The sequence below is a fragment of the Rhamphochromis sp. 'chilingali' genome (assembly GCF_963969265.1).
Source record: "Rhamphochromis sp. 'chilingali' genome assembly, chromosome: 22".
NCBI classification, from domain to species: Eukaryota; Metazoa; Chordata; class Actinopteri; order Cichliformes; family Cichlidae; genus Rhamphochromis; species Rhamphochromis sp. 'chilingali'.
The window spans coordinates 14,300,439-14,323,396 of NC_137950.1; the positions used below are offsets into that span (position 1 = coordinate 14,300,439).

General features: G+C 40.2%; 1 protein-coding gene and 1 pseudogene across 2 annotated transcripts; both read left to right on the plus strand.

Annotated features, from left to right (window-relative positions):
• The first annotated feature begins 1,024 nt into the window (after positions 1-1,024).
• On the plus strand, positions 1,025-9,724 carry LOC308391141 (carbonic anhydrase 9-like; annotated as a pseudogene). The gene is made up of 10 exons: positions 1,025-1,100; positions 1,420-1,568; positions 1,652-1,721; positions 2,261-2,424; positions 4,287-4,338; positions 5,506-5,659; positions 5,749-5,838; positions 6,702-6,783; positions 6,879-7,042; positions 9,719-9,724. The product of its transcript is annotated as a carbonic anhydrase 9-like (transcript).
• Positions 9,725-18,070: 8,346 nt separating this feature from the next.
• LOC308390733 (carbonic anhydrase 4-like) lies at positions 18,071-21,060 on the plus strand. Its single transcript, XM_080873001.1, has 9 exons — positions 18,071-18,086; positions 18,381-18,453; positions 18,535-18,561; positions 18,650-18,820; positions 19,044-19,192; positions 19,324-19,419; positions 19,659-19,737; positions 19,878-20,041; positions 20,155-21,060. The coding sequence occupies exons 2-9, from the start codon at positions 18,381-18,383 to the stop codon at positions 20,338-20,340; spliced, it is 945 nt and encodes a 314-aa protein (XP_080729127.1). The 5' UTR covers positions 18,071-18,086; the 3' UTR covers positions 20,341-21,060.
• Positions 21,061-22,958: the final 1,898 nt, after the last annotated feature.

The following is a 22,958-nucleotide window of genomic DNA, read 5'->3' on the forward strand; positions in this document are numbered from 1 at the left end:
TGGTATTGTTTTTTGTTTTTATCTCAGTATCATTATTTTTGATTGATGTGTCACATGAATGGATAGGTTAAATCTCCATGTCAGTGACTTTAATTTGTTCCTGGGGGCCCTACAACTTTCCAATGGAATGTTTTAAATAGTGTCACAGGAAATACAGGAGTGATATCAAATTCAAAAATGTCATCTGAATATGAAGCTCATACCATCAGCTTTGTTTGACCCGAACACTGTATATGGGGGCTTGGTTGTCCAACTCTGTGATTAAAAAAATGATAATACAAATGATGAACTCTATACAAAAAAACAAAGTGAGGGACCTGTCACTGCACCAAATCAGAGTGTTTTGAATAAGAACTTTCTTATATTTTCACCTTTGTCTCATCTAGAAGTAATAGAAACTAAGGGTGGTTTTTCTGGATTGTAAAAAGAAACCCGACAAACAGCTCTATTTCCTATGAAACATTTTGTAAGCTGAGCATCTGAAAATTCTTGTACATAACAAGATTTGTTTGTGCTGTGCTTTAGAAAAAAATGTATTGCCATTGGAATGAATACATTTTGTTGCAGTATGCACTGTTTTGGGGTTTTGTCTTGTTTCGTCCATTTCTTTAATTATTCCATCCTCTGGGATCAAATATATGATTTCATATACACATAAGCACCTAAGTGATGCATTGGAGTAGAATGAATATAGTTAAACATACTGACTTAACCAGATAACTGGTACACTCCTATTGATGCATCTATTTTGAATACCACATTTTGTAAAAGTGTCTTCAACCATGTTGTGTGTCTCCCCTATACTGCTCTTTGTTTATACACGGGGGTGTCCTCCCATTGTTTAGCATATTATATATATATTGATAGATATAGATAAGTATCTTGAAGTGTACTGCGGCAGTTTCTTACCCCTTTCTCACTGATGGACTCATTGAAAGCGGACAAAAGTTTTTAATCTGAGAATTGAAACCAACACATCTCTTCATAAGACTTGGAACTCTGAGACTGGAAGAGTGAAGGTAGGATGATTTGTCAAACTTTTAACCCTGAGTACAGTAATGAACAGTTGTCTGATCTTGACAGCTTCTTCATGGAGTTTTGTAAAAGAATGAGGATCACAAATCTCATCCAAGTGATCATTTTAGGGCTTTTTGATGCTCATTTTAAATCTTAATCTTTATAGAATAAACTAAATTTCCACTGAGAACAATACTGAGATGCTTCCCCTTCCTAAAATCTCAAATCTAAAGTGGAAGGATTTATTTTTTTTGTTATTGATACACTGAGTAATAGCGAACTCAAGAAAGACTTCAAAGCCACCTCTGTCAAAATTAAATATGTTTATGTTCTTTATAATCTAACTAAAACTGCATAAACATACAACGTTTTCCAAGTTACAACAATCTATACCATTTGTAGTGGAGTGCACATTGAAAGGAAATGAAGTTAAAGTGAGTGGAGGTGGACTCAGTGGAACATATACAGGACTTCAGTTTCACTTTCACTGGGGTGATGTAAAAAATCCAGGCTCAGAGCACATGATTTATGAGCACAGATATCCAACGGAGGTACAATGTTTCTTCATTGCTTGACATCTAAACTCCTTTTCTATATTTTGCTTTGCCTTATAAGTTGTTGGACTTTCTTCCAGATGCACATAGTCACTCAGAAGGATCATCTCACTGCCCCTCCAGAGCATCCAGATGGATATGCTGTACTTGGTTTTTTTTATAAATGTCTGTATGCCCCAGACTTCTCGCTGCTATTTTTAAATAGGCGACACTTATAAAACTGGTTTACATTGACGGCTTTTAAGTATTAACATAATTAGCATTCATACATAATGTAGAGTTGAAGTCCACAGGAGTCAGAGCCATGGGTGAACTTTACATCATACCTGGCAAACCTCACCGACAAGGGTTGGTCTTTTCTTCCACTAGAGTTCCAATGGCTTTGTTTAAAAAAAAAAAAAGAATATTGAAAGATTAGAAGAATGGCCTGCCATTGTTGTTGCAGTTATAACAATAGTTAAAGGAAATTTGTGTTTGACTTCTTTGTCTGTATGTGGCATTATTTTTGAAGTCAAACGATAAAAGTTTGTAAAGTCATGAAGCAGAAGAGGGTGAGACAGTAGCTGACAAACCATGCCTCTTGACTTTTGTGAACATGCACTGAAGTGAATATAAAATGCAAACCACTTTATGATTACATTTATTTATCCTTTTAAATTCAAGTCTCTTTCATTCTAATCTTTCCACAGGGAGCAAGGTTAGTTTAGACCATAGCATCTCTATTGATGACTTAATTGGAAATGTAAATTTGACAAAGTTCTACCGATACATGGGTTCCCTGACAACGCCTGCTTGCAACGAAGCAGTCGTGTGGACAATCTTTCATGAGCCAATCCACGTCAACACTGAACTGGTGAGTTCTCTTTAGCACAAGAGGAGCAAAGATCGTGTAAGGGGATCTGCAAATATGAATGTTCTCTCCACCTTTTAACACAAACACAACTAACTAAACGGTCCAAGCTGTATGAGAAAATGCTGAAGAAAAAGCTTCTTATGTTAATTTATGTATTAGATATCAGTTAATTTATCACTTAATTATAGTGAATAGCTTGACCTGCAAATGACTCGTGGCAAATGAAATTCTTCTGTTATCCAGTCTGTGTTGGAATCACAAACATTTGCAGAAGAAAACTGAAACGTGCAGCCAAGCACACGTGACATACCAATGGAATACACTGGTACATGCTGGTGTCTGCTTTGATTGTTCTGTTTGATAATCATGCCTTTTTATTTATGTTATTTCCACTGTCTGTACCAACAAGGTCTTTCTTGTCACCTTATCTGCCTAATGGTGGTCAGCTGTCTGCAGTTAGTGAGGCGTAGGCCCTATACTTGTCTGGCGACTCAGCAGATGCATGACTCGTTGAATTTAACTTAAGGCATCAATGAGTATGCAAATCTCTTACAACACTTTTGTGTGCATAGTCTGTAAGATTATAAAGCACCTCATTAGCCTGGATTTGACAGGCATGATAGGAGGATGACATCTGAGAGTTTATTTTTGTGGAAACAGAAGAAATACACCACAGTTATTAGAGTTTTGTATTTACTATTTTTTCCCCTATTTTCTTTTCTTTCTTTTTTTGATTTGCTTTCTTTCAGTAAGATTTCAAAACAGATTTGCTAAAAAATTATGAGGATCATTGTCAGGGCAAGATTTAAGATGTCCAGAACCTGGATTACAATATGAATAAGGCAGCTAGTTCACAGTCTCAGTGACTAAATGCACCAACGCATCATTAGGTGGGGCATTTCCTTTTTTAAAAAAAATATTAGACAATTTTGTGCATTATTATTATTTATTTAATTTTATTCTGAAGTGTAGTTTGTATTGTTGTTTCAGAAAAATGTTCTTTTCAGACTTCGTTTTTAGTGTGGTTTTACAAATCTATAATAACCCCAGTAGCCTCTTCCAAATACCAGCTACTTTTTATGACATCAGGTCTAATTTTGTGCTTTTTTTGTGTTCATATGTGAGAAAATCTACCATAGCTGATCTTGTCTGGCAGGACAGCAGAATGACATAAACAGTAAACTGACATAACAGCAAAATGCCCCATAATAAAGTAGGCTTCACAAATTTGCAAATCAAAATCTCTTTACATATTTTGTAGAGTAAAGTGCTCTAAAGCCTCACAAGAGCTGAAGGTTTTTAAAGGATGCCTCTGGTTGCAACTCATCTTGACATGAAAAAAGTGTCTTTGTTCAATTTAGGTGTGCAGATAAAACAAGCAGTAAAGACATTTATTTGAAAGTTATTTGACTGAGCTATGGAGATGCAGTCTGATGGTGCTGTATGTTTGACACAGTTCACAACCAAATCCCCACAGTAGCAGTAGAAGAAAGCAGAAGGGTCAAAACAGCAAAAGCCAAAAATCACTGTTGGATGCCAGTGATCTTCAGGCCCTCAGGTTTTGTGCATTTAAAACAGTCATGATTCTGTTACGGAAATCACTGTTTGTGAACACGGTTCTCCATGCCTTACACAAATGTAAGTTAAAACTCTGTCAGAAATGCTGCTGTCGTCTCTGGATCAAAGTTAACTTCAGATGGACTGAAGCTAAGTGGGACACTGTTCTGTGGTCAAATAAATCAAAATCTGAAATGGGACAACTTAGATAACATGGATGCTGAAGCTGCTAGACTAAAGAAAAGAGCGACCAACTGGAACGGTATTTGCACCTAGTTCAAAAGCCTGCATGTCTGGTTGTACAGGGTTACATTAGCACTTATGAAATTGACCTGCAGATGCGGAAGGGCAACACAGGTACTAAAATCTTGATATGGGTTTAAAAGTGACATATTCTTCCATCTGGATGGCATCTTTTCCAAGAAAGCTCTGACATATTTCCAATTACTATATAGAGCAATATACTAAATCTATTACAGCAGCTTGACTTCATAATATAGAGGAGTCTGGGTGCTGTGGTCTGGCTTGAGTCTAGATCTTTTACACATTAGGAGTATAATGAAAAGAATGGCCAAAGCTTACCCCTTACAAAAGTCCAGCATTGGTTTCCTCAGTTCCCAGATGTTTCTGGACTGTTGCCATAAGAAGAGAGGATGTCACATAGTCTTGTGTCATTTTTTGAAGATGTGTTGCTGCCATTAAATTCTTAAAATTGTATATTTTCCATGTAAAATGTTTGATATGTTGTCTGTTTTCAGTTATGATTAAAAAATATGTTTCCTTGTTCTTACACCAAAGTACAGGCTCTCAGAATGTGCACTACTCAGTCATACGCTAGAAGTAAAGAAGTGTTTGTGCTGCCAGGGCACCAGGAGATATTAACAATTTCAAAATGCATTTTTGATTGTAACATTACAGTGGATAAAACTTTGGTAATCTGTTCTCAGATAAAGAAGTTTCCCATGGAAACAAAGCTGGTTAATATCTACCGACCTACACAACCTCTTCATAAACGTCACGTTTATGCCTCCCGTGGAACTCCTCTGACTCCCCGTAAGCTGCAAAACACATAAATGATTCATGCATTTTTGTAACTCCAATTGGCACATTACATATATGACCATTTTTCCATTCTTCAGATGAATGGTGTTATGATCCACATCACTGTGGTATGTATCAGCACATTTAGCTGTAGAGTTTTATGCAGGTTATACTCCATTTTGATTTTGACTTGTCCTAAAAATGTTTTCTGCAAATAGCTGTCACTCCACCTTCTTGGCACCTTCTGCCCGGCTCCCACTGTAGCGGTACATATCAGTCACCCATCAACATTAACACAAACAATGTTGTGCCAGACAGCAATCTTGATGCCTTTTTTTTATGCACAATTGTTTTGGATATGATTGATGTAAACATTCTTATTTACATCATTACAAGATGTTACATTACAATGACAATCTATTTCACAGAAATCAAAGAGTATGATTGTTATATTCTCTTCTTTTGTTCTCAAACAACCTCCAGTGAAGTGTGTACTGGTGAGAAATTTGATGGAGGTGTCAGGAGGAGGTTTGGGGCATGACTATACCATCCTAGAGTTCCACTTCCATGGGGTGACACATCAGATACATCTGAAGGCTCAGAGCATACTGTGAACTCAATAAGATACCCAATGGAGGTAGTGACAAAGATTAAGCTTTTTTTTTTTTTTATAACCAAACACACACCTGTTTATACTTCATTCCATTAATTCTTTTTCTTGTCCAGATGCACATTGTAAGCAAGAAAAAGGATTTAACCCTGGATCAGGCACTACAGGCACCTGATGGCTTGGCAGTGCTGGGATTTTTTATTGAGGTAAAACTTGGACAAGTGAAACTGTGAACAACAATATATGTGCTTTATTGGTATCAAACACCTTTGAGTGCTTGTAATAAATGTACCAAACACGTACATGTCAAAAAAAGCTAAATCTATACTATACTCAAATTTCTGACGGCATCTGCAATGTGAACAGGGCAGAAGTAATTCCAAATAATAGTTTCCACTGACTGACAGGTGCCATCACGTACAACATTACATCAATATTTCATCTAAAGACAAACAGTTTCCATTTTAACCTGCTCCACGCACAAAGTTGTGTTATCACTGTCTCAGGCACTCAGTGTTGTTGATTGACAGTGCAGTTCATGCTGGTGGCTGATGACAGTTTTTATTTCAAGGACGGAAATCCATTTCTGAAAGTTAAAGTAAAAAATGTATATTTTCTGCTCATTTGACCTAAATGATTATCAGAATTCCACAGAAATCTGAGAAAAGTGAACAAAAAACCCTGAAGTGATTGATAGGTCTATAAAAAGAAAGCATAAGCTGTCTGTAAACACTTTGTCTTAACCCTCTCAGGCTCAAATTAAACTTTTTGTTGCTAATGCACAACCAAGTCCTGCAGTGGTACTTCTGAGTAAAAAAAACCTCATAAAATATGTATGTGGGGTAATCAGGTTGTTAGTTTTTAACTTTTGCAAATCGGCAACGCCTGCCTCGAGAGGGTTAATATCCATTTTCTAGTCCACCCATACTACCAAGAGAACCTCTCATGGGAGCACTGTATCAGGAACAGCAACGGTGTGTTTTTTAATGTTTTAATTTTTTAAGTTTGTTAAACTACAACCCATATGTTTGAGTTTCTTTCTAATTATCCAATATAACTGTCTCGATAGACACATCCCACATCAGCGCTAACATCTAAGACAAACGCCTGGAAAAAACTGACCAGCTATCGCTCAAAGATCCACAAAGTTGGTGAGCACAAATGTACTTTGTTGAATATAAAATCAAAATTCTGAATGAGGACCTAAGCAGATCACTGCAACTTGTGCATTTTCACTTCCTTGCAGGTATAACAGTGAAGGTCACAGACGATATCTCCATTGATGACTTGCTTGGTGATGTGAACCGCCATGAATACTACCGCTACAGTGGCTCCCTGGCCACACCTTTATGCAGTGAAGCAGTTGTCTGGACAATCTTTAAAGAGTCAATCAATGTGGACTTAAACCTGGTAAGTTATACGTAATGTCAGATATTTAAAAAAGGTAATTCAGCCTTGAGGCCTTTGCATAGTATGCCAGATGAAGAAAAATGGGAGTAATAATACAGATGTTTGACATTCCTATGTACAATGGTTAAAATTACTATATTCCCTTTGTACTGAATTGTGTTTACACAATGAGAAGGCTGATTGTTATTAAGAGGCACCTAGACAGGGAACAAATGCTTTTTGGGGGTTGTTGTAGCTCAGGAGGTAGAGTAGGTCATCCATTAATCGGAAGCTTGGTGGTTTGATCCTTGGCTTCTTCACCCTGCATGCTAAATATTCTTGGGCAAGATACTAACACCAAGTTACTCTCTAATGCACCTATCCGAGTATGAACGTGTGTGAACAGCAAAAAGGACTTAATTAGAAAAGGCATAGAAAAAAGTGTTTGTGTGAGTGAGTATGAATGAGGCAAGTTGTATAAAGCACTTTGAGCACTATATAGAAACCAGCCCTTTTTTACTTTCTACAAAACTGCACATTCTTTCAGTCTTAAGCAATTTTTAAACATTTTAACCAACAGCTGTATCTTGAAATGAACAGTAATACTGATGGTAGAGAGTCGGTAATGTGTATTCCACGTGACATTACGGTCAGCCACTTCAGCTGAGAGTTTATGGATTTAGACGTTAGCATGACGTTATCTCATGAGTTTCCATCTAAAGGCGACATACTCTGTTCTGATTGAGGGATTTCCAAAAAAATAAAAGGTACAGGTCTGCTATCACTTTGCTAAGACATTAAATTGATTAAACCACTGATCACGAAGAATTTATCATATAAAATATTAAAATATCTCTCCCATGGGCAGTGACGAAACAGTGATTTTTTTTTACTAGTTCCTTATTATCTATAGAGATACCACAACACACTATAGATTTAAAACAATATAGGTTTATTCAGTGCAAATATTATTAGTTAATAGTAGGAATCTTTAGTGAATGAATAGTAACAACTTTAAACTTTTATTGTGTTTAACTTTACTAGGTAAACTATGTCATTACATTTAAAGTTCACTGTTCAGTCCTTTGGACAGCTGGTTTTGTGAAAATCCAAAATGTCTCCCTTTTCTTTAGTGGCAGGTCATGATCTCTAGCCAAGTTTTAAGTATGTTTAATCCCAGAAAAGCAGAGAGAAGCTATGGTATGTTTTATATTATTAATGTTGGCAACTTTATATCACAAAAGAAACATACCTAAAAACAGAATGTATCAGAAACACGTGATCCTTGGCCTTCAGCTGGAATAACTTTCATGCATACCAACATGCATATATCATGTAGGAAACTATTCTTAATTAATAAATGCTGACTACATTTCACTGTAAATATTGATTTTTTTTATGTTGTCCTTGACTTGATAACGGTATTGAACAGTTTTTAGGAAACTTGTTAGACTTGAAATCGGTGACCAAGATCGAGTATGATTGTGATAGTTGACCTTAACAACACACACTGAAAAGCCAAGCGCATCTACTATCATAAAAAAATTTAAGAAAATACCATACTTTTTTCATAGCAATAATGTGATAGAACTGCACCACAGCACAATAAGCTATGATAGACTACGTTCAAATAGAGTCAATATAATGTTGGTTCAGGTAAAGTGATTCATCTGCTCGGTTTCCTCTGGTGTGAATGACACTTTCAGTTATCTGTGAAATCAGCTGCTCTCAGTATATCACTAATCAGTGCTGGGCAGGAAGAGAAAAGTCTTCAACAGTTCAACACATTCTTTGGCAATCTGTACATGCGTCAGGTGAGGTCACCTTTTCATCAACCCTTATGAGGCTTCCACGACAGGCGCCAGCAGTTAGCAGATTACATAACAGGTTACACTTCTGCACCAATAAACCAGGAGCATGTATTCCAGTGCAGGAACATAGACATCAAATAATGATGTGAACATTAAATATGTCTTAAAAGATCTTTTTTTCCCTTTAAACCCACCAGATGAAGATGTTCCCTAATCAAACAGGATATTTCAATGTGTATCGACCCACACAGCCCTGTCATACCAGAACAATCCTAACTACAGCTGGCAGCGTTCGACAGTACTCCTCGACATCTGTTATGGTTTCTACTGCTGGTACGCAGCACCGGTGTCTATTTTATATAATTTAGATCAGCCAAGAACTGCTGTGAAGAATATACTGTGCTGCACTTATTAGGTTCTTTATATGTTAGCTTGGAAAGTGATTTTTCATTGGTGACATTTGAATATGTAATTTTCATTACTTTCATTGTATTATTATTATTGGTTGATTTTAGTGTGAGCAGAAATGCAGTTTATAAAACTTTGAGGGGATTCATGTCATACTGCCATGATATTAAACCTTGAAACTGAGATTACCAGTTACAGTTACCAGTAACAAAAATATTTCTGCAGTTGCTATAAAATAGCTGTTTCTTTTACTTCATCAAAAAAATATCTTATGAGGAAAAAAAAAATCACTATTTAAAAAAGCTTTTCTTTAGTAAAGGTGATATGTTTGCTATACAAAAAGCAAAGTATAACAGTATATTTTTAAATCAAACACTATTCTTTAGCAGTGGGAAATGTATTCTTCTAGCCAGTTTAAATATAAAAAAACCCCCACTTGTTTCAAATTGAAATGTGTGATTCTTATATGACGCTACAGGTCTGAAGCTTCATGTCTGCTAGGGTTCATTTCACTTACATGCTTGATATAATATATATAAAGTGAGGAGGGAATTTAAAGCTCCTTCAAACTCGGGTCCTCTACCAGAGGCCTGGGAGCTTGAGTTTCCTGTACCTGTGGTTGACCCCAGCCTCTATGGATCTTGTGCTTAGATCTTGTTCCTGTGCGGCCATGATTAGCAATAAATACAACTGAATTGGACTGAATTGAATTGGTGCCATGTAAATGTGAATCTGATCCATTTATTTATTTTGTAACCGTTACAATACATGGCTCTATGTTACTCTGAAGTTGCTGTTACTTTTAATAACATCAAGATTAGTATGTCAGCCAAACAAAAGTAACGAGGGAGTGCCGTCTTTTGTCAGTTTGACTTTTATGTCAGCAAAAACTACAGTTGATCAGGAACCAGTCTAGGTGCCCCATGTTACTTAGACATAGATAACCTGCGTAATCTCTACTCAATTGCATTGAGCATGACCTTTAGCGTATAGTGGTGTAACCTAAAATGCATTTTGCGCTGATATCATAATGGCACAAAGTTAAAAGAAATGTGTCATCTTTAAGTACCAATACAGTTGGAATATCACAGTATGTCATCCTATAGCTGCCCTTTATCCTTTAAGTTTAGGTCCTCTACACAGTGGTTGATTCTTTCTATATGAAATGACTGGTATGTACTAGGAACTGATCTGATATCTCTGTGCTGGTGTTGTTTTTACGTTATCATAACTGCTGATCCAGGAACAACATCACAACTGACAAATGACGTGGTCTGAGCGTTCAATTAGCATTAGCCAAGAAGTTAGTTAATGCTTTTAAAAGCAACCATCAGCAAACCAAGACGAATTACTTAAATTTGGGTAACAGTTAACCTAACTCTTTGTTCTAGGGCATTAGGCAAACCAAAGCATTTTTTTCTTTCCCGCCACATTGCAAAGTTACGACACCGCAACAATGTGGTTGATCAGTTGGTCGATCAATTGCAATGTTGATCCTGGACCAATAAAACAATAAATCACATGATAGGGTTGGGCAAGGTTTACAATGGGTCCAATCGAAACCTTGGCTGATTGTGACCCAAACCTGTTTTCACACCTTGGCTCGTGTGATGAGGTAGAGGATCAATGACCCTCTTGCGGACACTCCTATAGGGCTTAAAATTTGGAATATTAATTGCACTTAGAACTGAAGAAGCTTCTCGGATGAGAGGTGAAACGCCTTCAAGAAAACTTGAAGTCCAGATGCTTTTCTTTCCATGCTCCTTAGACCATCCCTGGCCAACATTATCATGATGATACAAAAATAGCAGCAACATATCATAATTAGATATCTCCATATAAGCACAAAACACACCTCTAGAAGTTTAATATGAATGAAAAAAAAAAATCATTTTCTTTAATTTTGATTTAACTTCACAACTACATACGATTTGTTTCCAAAACCCAGGACCAGTATTCTGCTCACAAACCTTCTCAGAAAGTAGTTTTAGCGTTTCACAAAGCTTTCTAGTTTAAAAACCTTCTGGTCACGAGAAAACATAAGCAGGGACATGCAAAGGAAAATTATCAGTGCAGCTCTAAGCAAGCTATGGACTGAAAATAGTAACATATGATATAACACATTCTTCCAATAGGTTTGACTGGTTGATTAAACAAACAAAAAAACAACAACAAAACTAGAAAAGTTGCCTGTGAATGCCAAAGTGAAAACAAACAGTGTCACAGACATTGCATGTGTACAATGTGTGCTTATGTAATCATATTTTTCATGGTGATAAATCAAAGTACTTGTCACCATGCAACAATGATGGAAATAAAAGAATTCACCTTTAACTTGAAAAATACTCCAGCAGAGCCAGACTCAGGGAGGAAGAAGAAGGAAGGACAAGAAGACAAACTATGGGAGAAAGAAGACAACATTTAATGACATGCAATATGTGCTGTTGTAGTCAAAGGTTGCACTCATCATGGGCAGGAGTGTCATGGTAATTTGGGGCTCTTAATGACTCTTTTGAACTGTTCTTTCTCCAGGGTGGAATCATGTACAGCATTCATCTTTAATAACCACCACAACAAACGTCTGGCATAATTCTGACTGGATATTTGACCACTTTTGGCAGAATTAGTTATTAGTTATTATCTTTTAACATGATTAGTTTTAACAGAAACAGATTTCATTTCATGTATTTATTTATTTATTTCACTCTTGGTTCAACAGTTTCAACAGTTTATCATTCCGTACACACAAACCTTTTTATATTTTTTTTAATCTGAAAAAAAGGGGAAAAAAAAAGACAAGACATTTTTTTTAAAGTCTAAAAATGGCCTGTCTTTGTATAGCACTTTACTTAGTCCCTATGGACCCCAAAACACTTTACACTACATTCAGTCATCCACCCATCCACACACTGGTGATGGCAAGCTACATTGTAGCTACTGACAGAGGCGAGGCTGCCAGACACTGGCGCCACCGGGCCCTTTGACCACCACCAGTAGGCAACGGGTGAAGTGTCTTGCCCAGGGACACAACGACCGAGACTGTCGAAGCCGGGGCTCAAACCAACCTTCAGATTACAAGGCGAACTGCCAACTCTTGAGCCACGATCACCCACAATCAAAAAACAAGTAAATCATGTATCACTCTTTTACAACTTAAGTGTTGTTGCTGGTTCGATAATTATTCTGAAATGATTGTTAGCTGACCGTTTTGGAAACAAAAACAAACATTTTCTTGAATTCTATTTTAGCTTAATCAGGATTTGTTTCCAAAATCTAATATTCTATTGACAACTCTTCTGTGAAGAGTAGCTGTAGAGGTACAGGGGGAAGAGAGGCCTCATCTACTAATAGAAAGGTTGGTGGTTCGTGGCTTTGAGTGCTTCAGGAGCACTCAAAGGTAGAGTAGAAAGGAGCCATATAAAAACCAGTCCATTTTCCATTAAAGTAGTTTGAATTAGTATTTTGGACTGTATTAATAAAGTTTCTTAGTACAATGTGTATCTGAACATGAGAAAATAAGAGTGGCTGTGATTAATTTCCATAGCTCCAAGAAATCTGAGCTGAAATAGTAACCTATGGACACATTCTTTTAAGAGGCATTGGTTGATCAAATTACAGCATGTTTGAGTAACACATTTTGTGTTCCCACAAGGAGGAAATTTCAGTCCGAGACTACTAACAGAGTTATAAGAAATACTAGAAAGTAAAAGAGATAAAAGTAAAGAAAATACGTTTTAAAAAATGTGTCGAAGGGACAAAAAAAGGCTAAGGAAAATGCTCAGGAGAAAAGCAGATCACTTTAACTTTTTTTGATGTATCAAAGTTTGCTATCTACAAGCACCCTTATTGTTTTCTTGCTAGTTTCCTTTTTGCACCACGGAAAAACTAAGAATGAAGTACTTAGTTTTTAACCTAGCACATCCAACCACCATTATAAACTATAAATGTCACCAGTCTTATTATGTCCAGTGTTTATTTTGTTCAATTCAATTTAATTCAGTTAAAGAGAAACCACAACAATCAATGATCCCTTATGAGCAAGAGCTTTTACTACAGTGGGAAGGAAAACGTCCCTTTTTACAGGAAGAAACTTCCAACAGAACCAGGCTCAGGGAGGGGCAGTCATCTGACATGACTGGTGGGGCTGGGTGGATGAAGACAGGATAATAACCAATATGCAAAGAGGTGCATAAACACATAATGGGTTGAATAGGTATCTGACTGACCTGACTAAATCCCAATTTCAAGAGTCAGATGTTTTAGTTCAAAATGCATTTTTTAAAATCTGTTTTTATTTCTCATGACCATTGCTACACACGGACAGTGCCTATTCCATCTGAAAACAGTTCTGTTGTTTCATATTTGTAGATGTGATAAACTTGTGCAACCAATGAATGATCAAAAGGGGGGAGTGGAAAATGCTGAGATTTGGCTCTTGTCTGTGCCAAGCTTACCTGGCTAAATGGAAGGTTTCCTGGTTTTATGTTTTGTCTACTTATAATCTTTTAATACAGGAAATACTCAACAATACAAGGAATGAATGTTCCGACTGTATCCTTTTTGCATTGTTTTTTCATTTAGGGGAATAATGACAATAGTCTTTTTTTATTCAATCAAGCCCGTAGTTTGTTTTTTGTTTTTTTAAACAAAGGACTTCCTTTATGCTAAAACCCAAGATCAAATTAATCATGAGTAATACTGAATTTTCATAAGATGTTCTTTTGATCTCATCAAAATGTAAAACTGAACAACTTAGCATGAACAACAGTCTAAATTTCTAGACTTCCCCTCTGCCTTGCTTCCTCCAGATTTCTTGTGAGGAAGATAAATGAAAAATGTAACATTTAAAGACACATCAACCACCTGTGAATTTTCAAAATCAAGTGTTAGAGGTACTTCAGTCATGTTAACTTCAGTGCATGTTTCAGAAATATATAGGGTCTCTGACAAGTGCTTGCCCATAAATTAAAGAGATAATCTGTGACCATAACTTGTGTCTATAAATAATTCTTTGCTGGTTATTCTTAATCTATAAAGCCACTAAGAATGTGATGGACTGTACTGTTATTTGACCTCTTAGCAAAGACAAAGTTGAACAAGTTGTTCAAGGGATCTTGAAAACACAGATATACATGATATATTTGGTATTCACAAAAAGTTCAGAATGCACGCAGATCCCCAAGTGTTTAATGGACTGCAATAAATTAGTTTGTGAAACACTTGAGCAGGCAGCATTTGCAAAGGTTAGCTGGTCACTTCCTCCAAAAACATCCATATATGCTTCCATATATGAGCAAACATACAAAAAACACACGGGCAGTGATTAAGGCAGCTGAGTGTTGCGGCTTTAAATGATGCATTTAACACTGACTCGTAATCTCACAACACCCTGGCAACAAAACGCTGAAGTTTAAATCTGATATTTTGATGTATCAAAACTACAAACTTACATTGTTCCCTTCAATGAATAGAACAAGTCATAATTTCCAGCACGGGTCGAAACATGCTTAATCCAACAAAAGCTGAAAGAAGCCACATCATATTCTATGATGCTGAAATGGGCAATGAGCCATTAAAATATCATAAACTCAAAACACACCCAGAAACTGGATATATATAAAATTAAAAACAAAAAACAGTAGCTTCAGGATTTATTAGAACAACCATCATAGATGATATCAGAGTTGTGAGCAGAAACATATATGCTGGCTTCATGCCACCATGAAAAGCTGGTCAAGATACATAAAATGTGTAAGACCACCAAAAGAACCTACATTGCTGATGGGACTGTCTGCACTGGACAATTGAACAATGGAAGAAGGTGGCTTGAGCTGATGAATCAGGTTTTGCTTTCTAACATCCCCGTCCCACCAATTATGAAATAATTATTAACACAAGGCATAACTGTGAACTGAATGGCTTTGATTAGTCTTGACAGAAGAGTGAAGCTATGACAAACAGGCTGCTGTGGTTCCTGGTTACATGTATGCAGGAAATATCAGCGTCACATGTGTTCACTAAAAACCGGTTGTGGGAAATTTGAAAAACTGAAAAAAAAAAAACAACATTCCATTTTAATGACAGCAACGACTCTCAATCAGATGCTGCTGTCTTCCTGTTACTGATTTGGATGGGTGATAACACACTCGAACTGTCTATCAATACGTCTATCGTATTGCAAAGCTTTGTGTGTTCAACCAGCTTCCCAGGATCTTTCAAGAAGAAGAAACTGTAGCAGAGATCTAAGATTACTTGTTAGTGTAATTACCCACATAGCATTCTGGTTAGTTGCAATGTTTGTCATTTAATTAAAACAAAAATGCTGGCATTGAAAACACTATTGATGGATCGCTACTCAAAACCCAAGCTGTCACCTGCACTTAACTGTCATGCATTCACACCTATCACCTTTCAAGAAAAACACAAAAGAAAAAAAAAGTCATGCAGATCAACATAGGAAAGCATAAATGCTCCTGAATGATGGAAAGCATGCTGTCTGTAATTGTCTACTGGGTGTCTAGGAACAGTCCTACCAAGGCAAAGACTGATATGTTGTTTTAGCAGTGAGTCGCATTAAATCGTCTTATTATTCATGAATCGACACAATCACACGAAAACACAAATAGAACATGATTTAAAAAAAACCCCGATGATAAAACAATCTCCCTCTTTGTCAAACGGTTTTCATTCTTGTTCACTGCACAGTTCCACCCCCGTTCTCTGCGGCCTGCTGGAGCAGGGGGCTAGGAGGAGGAGTTGGCCGTCCGACTGCGGTCTGGAGTGTGGGGCCTCCCTGCTGCTGCGGAGTCGGGGCGGTCTGCCTCTCCCCACCGAAGGGAAAAGGGTAACACCACCTGGGTCTAGGTGCAGTTCCCCCCTCCAGGGGCAAGGGTACCTAGACTCGGTTCGTAGAGTACGCTTGGGGAGTGTGATCGTGTGTACAGCGTCTCTTTATGTTTGTCTCCACGTTGGTTGAGTGTGGAGTAAGTGCATATGAGAGCATGAGGGTGGGAATGGATGTTTGTATCTGTGTGTGCCTGTATGTCTGTGTCTATATGTCAGGTTGGGTATCAGACGCCACCTCTCTGGGGACATCTCAGGCCCTCCAAGGTTTGGAGGCCTATCTCCCCCCACCACCACTTCCCCTGCCAGTGGCGGACTTGTGTCTGGGGATGGGCGCCCAGGTACACACCGGCTCACTCCTTGGTGGCTGCTTATCGGGGCCTGGAGCCTGGGGCTCGCTCGGGCCACTTCGGAGGTGGGGCTCGGTCACTCAAGCACAGCTGGCTGCCGGCGGAGCTCACGGGCGCGTCACTGCAACCCCCCCTGGCTTCTGCTCCGCGGCTGCTGAGTGAGCCCTCATCTGGGACTCTCCTCAGCTCTTACTGGGACAGTGGCGCAGCTGCCCCTCTGTTGGTCTTCCTTGGTCTCTTGTGTTCTGGGGGCCTCTGGATGTCTGGAGTTTTGATCTCCTCCATACCTGCTTCATGCCCTGGAGGACGGGGCTGTGCCCCCCCCCCCCCCCCCCCCCCCACACACACACCCTCTAGCAGATTATTACATGAAGGAACCTTTAAAAAAAAAAACAAGCGCGTCCATGCTCACAGGTGTACACACGGGTGATCACACCCACAAACGACACCCTTTTTGGCTCCTACCTCAAAGCACACTGTGTTCTGTTGATCTTATGTGCTGCACAATAATGTTTAACATTTAGTATTTACTGTCATATTCCCATATATCATTGTGATGTTGTTTATTCTATTACTCTTGTTCTCTTCTGCTTGTTTTCTTTTTTCTTTCTCAACAGGTGATCCAGGTGATTGATATATGCATTTTTTTTTCTTTTTATTTTTTTTCCCCGCTCATTCTGTTGGTTTTTGTTTTTTGCCCTTCTCCCCCGTTCCTGTTCTCAGCTGTTTCTCTTTCCCTCTTTCTTTCTCCCCTTCTTTCCCCCAGTCAAGTCTGTCCCGTATTCAGCAAGTGAAAATAAAATAAACAATAAAAGGTGAATCAAATGGACCATTACGGCAAGGCTGGGATGGTCAATTTGGTAAAGTAAATCCGTTGGGCATCTTTCTTTGCCTTTAGACAACAATTCTGATGGCAAAAGAGCCAAACGGGACAGGCAAAAAAACAAAAAAAAAACAAAACAAAAACAAAACAGTTCCTGATTGTGTAAAACAATAAATGAAAAAAGTGAGATCATTAATCATCACGACACAGTATTAAGGCCACATTAAGAAAAACGATCATTTTGATCATTTTGAGATTGAAGTCGAAACTATTTTGAAGAAAAAGTTTGCTGTACCCTTTACAAAATGCCTTGTTTGGATTAAATTTATCAGCCGTCTTGTTATAAAACATGCATCATATTTATTGCACGAGGCTGTAATAACCTTTACGTAACCTTTCTGTCCAAAGTTGTGTGTTTTTTCCGTCTGCCCAAGGTGCAGTTTTCTTCATATTTTCACCTTTTTATAATGACACCTACACTTTGTCAATGTGCCAAAAGAAAAAGTATTTATTTTCTTGTTACGCAAACCGATTCTGAAGTGCGATTCCGCTTTGTCTTGAAATAACGAGTGTAATCTAGAATTACGACTTTAAACTCGAAATTTCGACTTTATTCTCAAAATGATCGATAATGTATTTTTTTTTCTTAATGTCGCATTAATACTCCGTTGTACTTCCGCGAAATTATTGCGGAGAGATAAAGACCAACTCACATGTTACATGGAGGCGGTGTCCAGCCAGCTGCAGGATGCACTGAGGGAATAAAAAGAGGGAGGGTGAGGTGAGCTGCATCTGAAAACAGGCTGAACGGAGGCACAGGTGCATCAAAGGTAAGACACTGTGCTGCTCAGGTGAAGTGGCTACAGTTAGAAACGTGCATTTGTTGCATTCTTTTCTCTATTAACTGCAGCATTTGAAATTTTAGCATTAGTTAATTTTTAGAATTGAATGGTGAAAGTTTTTATATAGGTAAATTTGTCATTCCATACAGCAACATGTTAATTCATAAATTCATTCATTTATTTCTGTGTTTTACATTTTTTCAAAGTATTTTAATTTAATTTAATGTATTTTTTTTTTAAATATGTGCGATTCTAAACAATGTGGCTTTTTGCTCTTTTCAGATGGAGTGGTTTAAAGTTGTTGCGTTTGTTGTGTGCGTCCTACCCACCGCTCACTGCGCATCGGACTCTATAGGTATGTATTCACTTAAGAGCTTTTTGTCTACATAAGGGAATCTGAATGTCCTGTTTTAACCCCATCTTTTTTTTTATCTAGCCTGGTGTTATCATCTCCCATCCTGCAGTAAGTACCCAATATCTCCATTATCTATTCCATGTTGCCCACTGGGTGACCGCTCTCCGGTGACTTTATGTGCCCTTTCTGCTTATAGATGACACAACCTGGCCAAGAATTTCCCCCCAGTATTGCAGCGGCAGCCGACAGTCACCCATTAACATCGTCTCAGCATCAGCCACACCGAACGACAAACTGACTGAATTCACTTTTTTCAAGTATGACAACACCTCCGCAATGACATCCATAGAAAATACTGGCGACACAGGTAAACACCGGGTGTAAGGCCACAAAAGTGTCATCTCGTGTTTTTTAGATAATAATAATAGTAATAATAATTTGAAAAAGAAAAAAAAGACAACATGTCTTACTTGGATTTCAGCGCCCCCCTCTTCTCTACAATTAAACTGCCTTGGACCTGAACATTTCCTCTTACTTCTTTCAGGTTAGGTGTAACTTCACCATGTTTTTGTTTTTCCTCCTTCTTCCAGTCAAAGTGACCCTTAAGAGCGGAGTTAAGATTTCAGGAGGGGACCTGTCCGAGCAATACGACAGCCTGCAGTTTCACTTGCACTGGGGTAATGGCTCCTCTGTGCCCGGCGCAGAGCATACAGTAGATGGAAAGCGCTATCCTATGGAGGTACAGATTTTTTTAACGTTTATTTTGTACATTTATCTTGTACATGTTAAATTGTAAAAATAAATAAATAAATAAAATAAACAAACAAACAAACATCTGTATGATCTTTATGAATTTATGAATTTTCCCAGCTGCATATTGTGAACAGCAAGTCATCCTACAATGGGAATACAAGTCTAGCCGTCAAAGACTCCACCGGACTCGCAGCTCTTGGTTTCTTCATTGAGGTGAGAGAAGCAGCGCACGAGATGATGCAATGCCTGCTGTGTTATTCTGTTTTGGAATCACTGCATTGTCATTGTTGTGTGTGCCTGTGTGTGTGTGTGTGTGTGTGTGTGTGTGTGTGTGTGTGTGTGTGTGTGTGTGTGTGTGTGTGTGTGTGTTTGGGGTGGTGGTGGGGGGTTGTTGGTATACTGTTTACACATCTTAGATGGGTATGACAATGTAAAATAAACTTTTTTTGCAGGTAATGCCAGGTAACTCAACTGGCCAGCCACAAAGCTGGCGCAATTTGACCTCTTACTTGGCCAACATCACACAAAAAGGTAACATTTTTAGTAACCCCCCCCCCCCCCCCCCCCCCCACACACACACACACACACCAAAAAAACCCAACAACCTCCTCTCCTGTTTCTGCCTCTAAATTCTGTAATTTATAGTTCCTTCATGTTGTTTCTGTCCTCAGGCCAGAAAGTTTCCATTGCAGCCGGGTTTTCCTTGGACGACCTGCTCGTTGGTGTGGATCGCACTAAGTATTACCGCTACCTCGGATCCTTGACAACCCCAGCTTGTAATGAGGCGGTGGTCTGGACCGTTTTTAAGGAACCAATTAAAGTCAGTAAAGATCTGGTAGGTGTTATTTCATTTCTTCCTTGTGTCTCCTAATTGTCATTGTTGCAAGCACCAATGCCCTGATAGTGGTTCATGGAGTTAACTGGAAACAAAAAATGTCTCATGACCAGATTGACCTCTTCAGCACCACACTGCACTTCAACGACAGCATGTCACCACTCATGACAAACGTCTACAGAAGCCTGCAGCCTGCACAGAAAGTCTGGACTCAGAGCATCAAGGCCTCTGCCTCCACAACCTGCTTCTCCCTGGGCCTGCTGCTTCTCAGTCTTACATTGGGCTGGAGTTGGAGCTAAAATAGAAAGAGGACATTGTCAACAAACGTGCCTCCCTTCAGCACATGCGTTCTTTCCCTATTTAATTAAAACAGGCTTTTGCTGATTTCTAATGTAGCTCTTTATGTTTCACATAATCACGAAAAGTGCGAAGAATAATTTATTAAGGTGAGGGCTACTTATCTCTGCTATTCTTGATTATGGCTACCTGCTACAAAGCTTTAACCTGTTTAAAGATTTGCATTTGTATGTCTGCACCTCATGCTTGCACCTCAAGTTTACTTTAAGCAATGACATGCACAAGTTTTCATTTTGCGAGGCCAACACGGTCTGAACAATTGAGGCATGTTCCACGTCCGCGTTGAGCTGCCAAGCTACACTTGACAAAGAGATGCACCTGCAGTGTAGTTCTGGTAGTTATGAAATCCAGCATTATAAGAATGTGACACGTGAAGATATGCCTTGATGTTGGCATGTGCACATAGTTTAGTTTACCAAACGGTGATTGAAGGATCAGGGGACTGTCTTGTCCTTGTTATTTTTTGTATTTATTTTAAACTATTGTAAACTTTATTTTGGCTCCATCGGTGCAGCCACTATTGCAGTTGAAGTGGAAAATGGAAAAAGAAAACATGCTGATTCTTTTATGAAGGCTTTGTGTGTAACTTTCCCAGAGAATAACTTATCAGTGATGCACATTGTTTGTCTTTAGTACTGAACTGTATTGCTTGAACATGAAGAAAACTGTCACTTTCCTGGTCTTATTAAAAGACAATTAAAATTATTCATGACTGTTTTTGCAGTTTTACTGTCTTTTTTAATTCTTGGAAGTTTCTAGAACTTTTGAAATGATACTGTCACGGTCTGGCTGGCAGACCGTGGGGAGATGGGGAAATAGGACCCAAACGCCGGACTCTTCAGTGCAACAGTGTTTATTTACAAGGTGGTGAAGTAAACAACAATAAATCCCCAGTTTCCCAGACTCCCGTGTAGTGTCTTCTTCCCAAAAGTCCCCGTGTAGTGCTCTCTGCCCCAGTGTCCCTGCACTCCCCGTGCTCACTGCTCCTTCTCGTCCCACACTCCTCCTGAGGGGAAAACAATAGAGGCAGCCGTTAACACTTATCCCAGCAGGCATACACTCACACTTGACTTGTTTGAAGACTGACGTGTAGTCAAACGCAATAATCCAGCGTCGGTGGAAGCTCCATCGCTCATCTAAATAGCTCCCCCGACGAGCCCAGATGAGGAGCAGGTGTGCGGCCAGGACTTCGGGTGTGGCCAGCCCTCAAGTTAGACCACGCCCCCAGGGCTGAAGGTGCCTGTAACTTGGCCACAGCAGAAAGGCAAAACACACACACACACATACCTGCCTACATACAGATGTGCATAGGGGCAGTGCAGACAACACACCAAATAATAATAATAATAATAATAATAATAATAATAATAATAACAACAACAATAACAATAATAGTCACAGTCCCCACTGCCCACGGACCCCGAGTCCCCAGAGCCGGGTCCGTGACAGTACCCCCCCTCTAAGGGTCGGCTCCCGACGACCCAAAACACAACAGAAACCACAACCCAACCACCCCAGGGCGGGCGGCGGGGGGGAAACAGGACGGAGGGCCGGAAAACCCCAGTTCAAAAGTCCAACCACTGCCATGGTGGCAGCAACAGTTCTTGCGGCCGACCCAGTGGACCGCAAGCAGGCAAAACCCGCTATGGGTCAGGCAGTGGTGGGAAAACCGTTCGGGCGGCCTACCTCCAACCCCGTGGTGGGAGCAGAACGCTTCAGGCGGCCTGCCACGGATCCGGTGGCGACGGCGTTGCAGTTCCGGCGGGCGGCCACGGGTCCGGTGGCAGCGGCATTGTAGCTCCCGCCTCAGCACAACCCATGATTCTCGATGTACCGGCCGGGCTGCAGGACGTGGCGGCCGGGCTGCAGGACGTGGCGGCCGGGCTGCTGGACGTGGCGGCCGGGCTGCTGGACGTGGCGGCCGGGCTGCAGGACGTGGCGGCCGGGCTGCAGGACGTGGCGGCCGGGCTGCTGGACGTGGCGGCCCCTCCAGCACGCCGACCTCCAGCTCTGGCTCAGCGGATCCCTCCGGACCTCCGAGCTCCTCCGGTGGCAGCGCGGGCTCACCAGGCTCGCTGAGCTCCTCTGCTGGCAACGCCGGTCCCTCCGGCTCGTTGAGGTCCGCCAGCAGCGGTGCGGGCTTCTCAGTGGGTGGCTCGCTGAGCTGCTCCAGCTCACAGTGCTCCTCCGGCATTAGCTCGCTGGGCTCCCCCGGCTCACTGTGCTCCTTCGGCATGCCGAGCTCCTCCAGCATTAGCTCGCTGAGCACCTCCGGCTCGCTGAGCACCTCCGGCTCGCTGAGCACCTCCGGCTCGCTGAGCACCTCCGGCTCGCTGAGCTCCACAGCTGGCGACGCGGGCTCCCCCCGCTCACTGAGCTCCTGCTCGGGCAGCGCGAGCTCCACCTGCGGCTCCCGCCGCTCACTGAGCTCCTGCTCGGGCAGCGCGAGCTCCACCTGCGGCTCCCGCTCGCTGAGCTCCTGCTCGGGCAGCGCGAGCTCCACCTGCGGCTCCCGCTCGCCGAGCTCCAGCTCCGGCTCGTTGAGCTCCTCCAGCAGCGG

Bases quoted from the DNA above. Each gene is read 5' to 3' on its own strand.
- LOC308390733 (XM_080873001.1), top strand. From the start codon at position 18,381: ATGGAGTGGTTTAAAGTTGTTGCGTTTGTTGTGTGCGTCCTACCCACC. The intron at 19,420-19,658 runs GTGAGAGAAGCA...CTTTTTTTGCAG, and splicing joins CTCTTGGTTTCTTCATTGAG to GTAATGCCAGGTAACTCAAC. The intron at 20,042-20,154 runs GTAGGTGTTATT...TCTCATGACCAG, and splicing joins TTAAAGTCAGTAAAGATCTG to ATTGACCTCTTCAGCACCAC.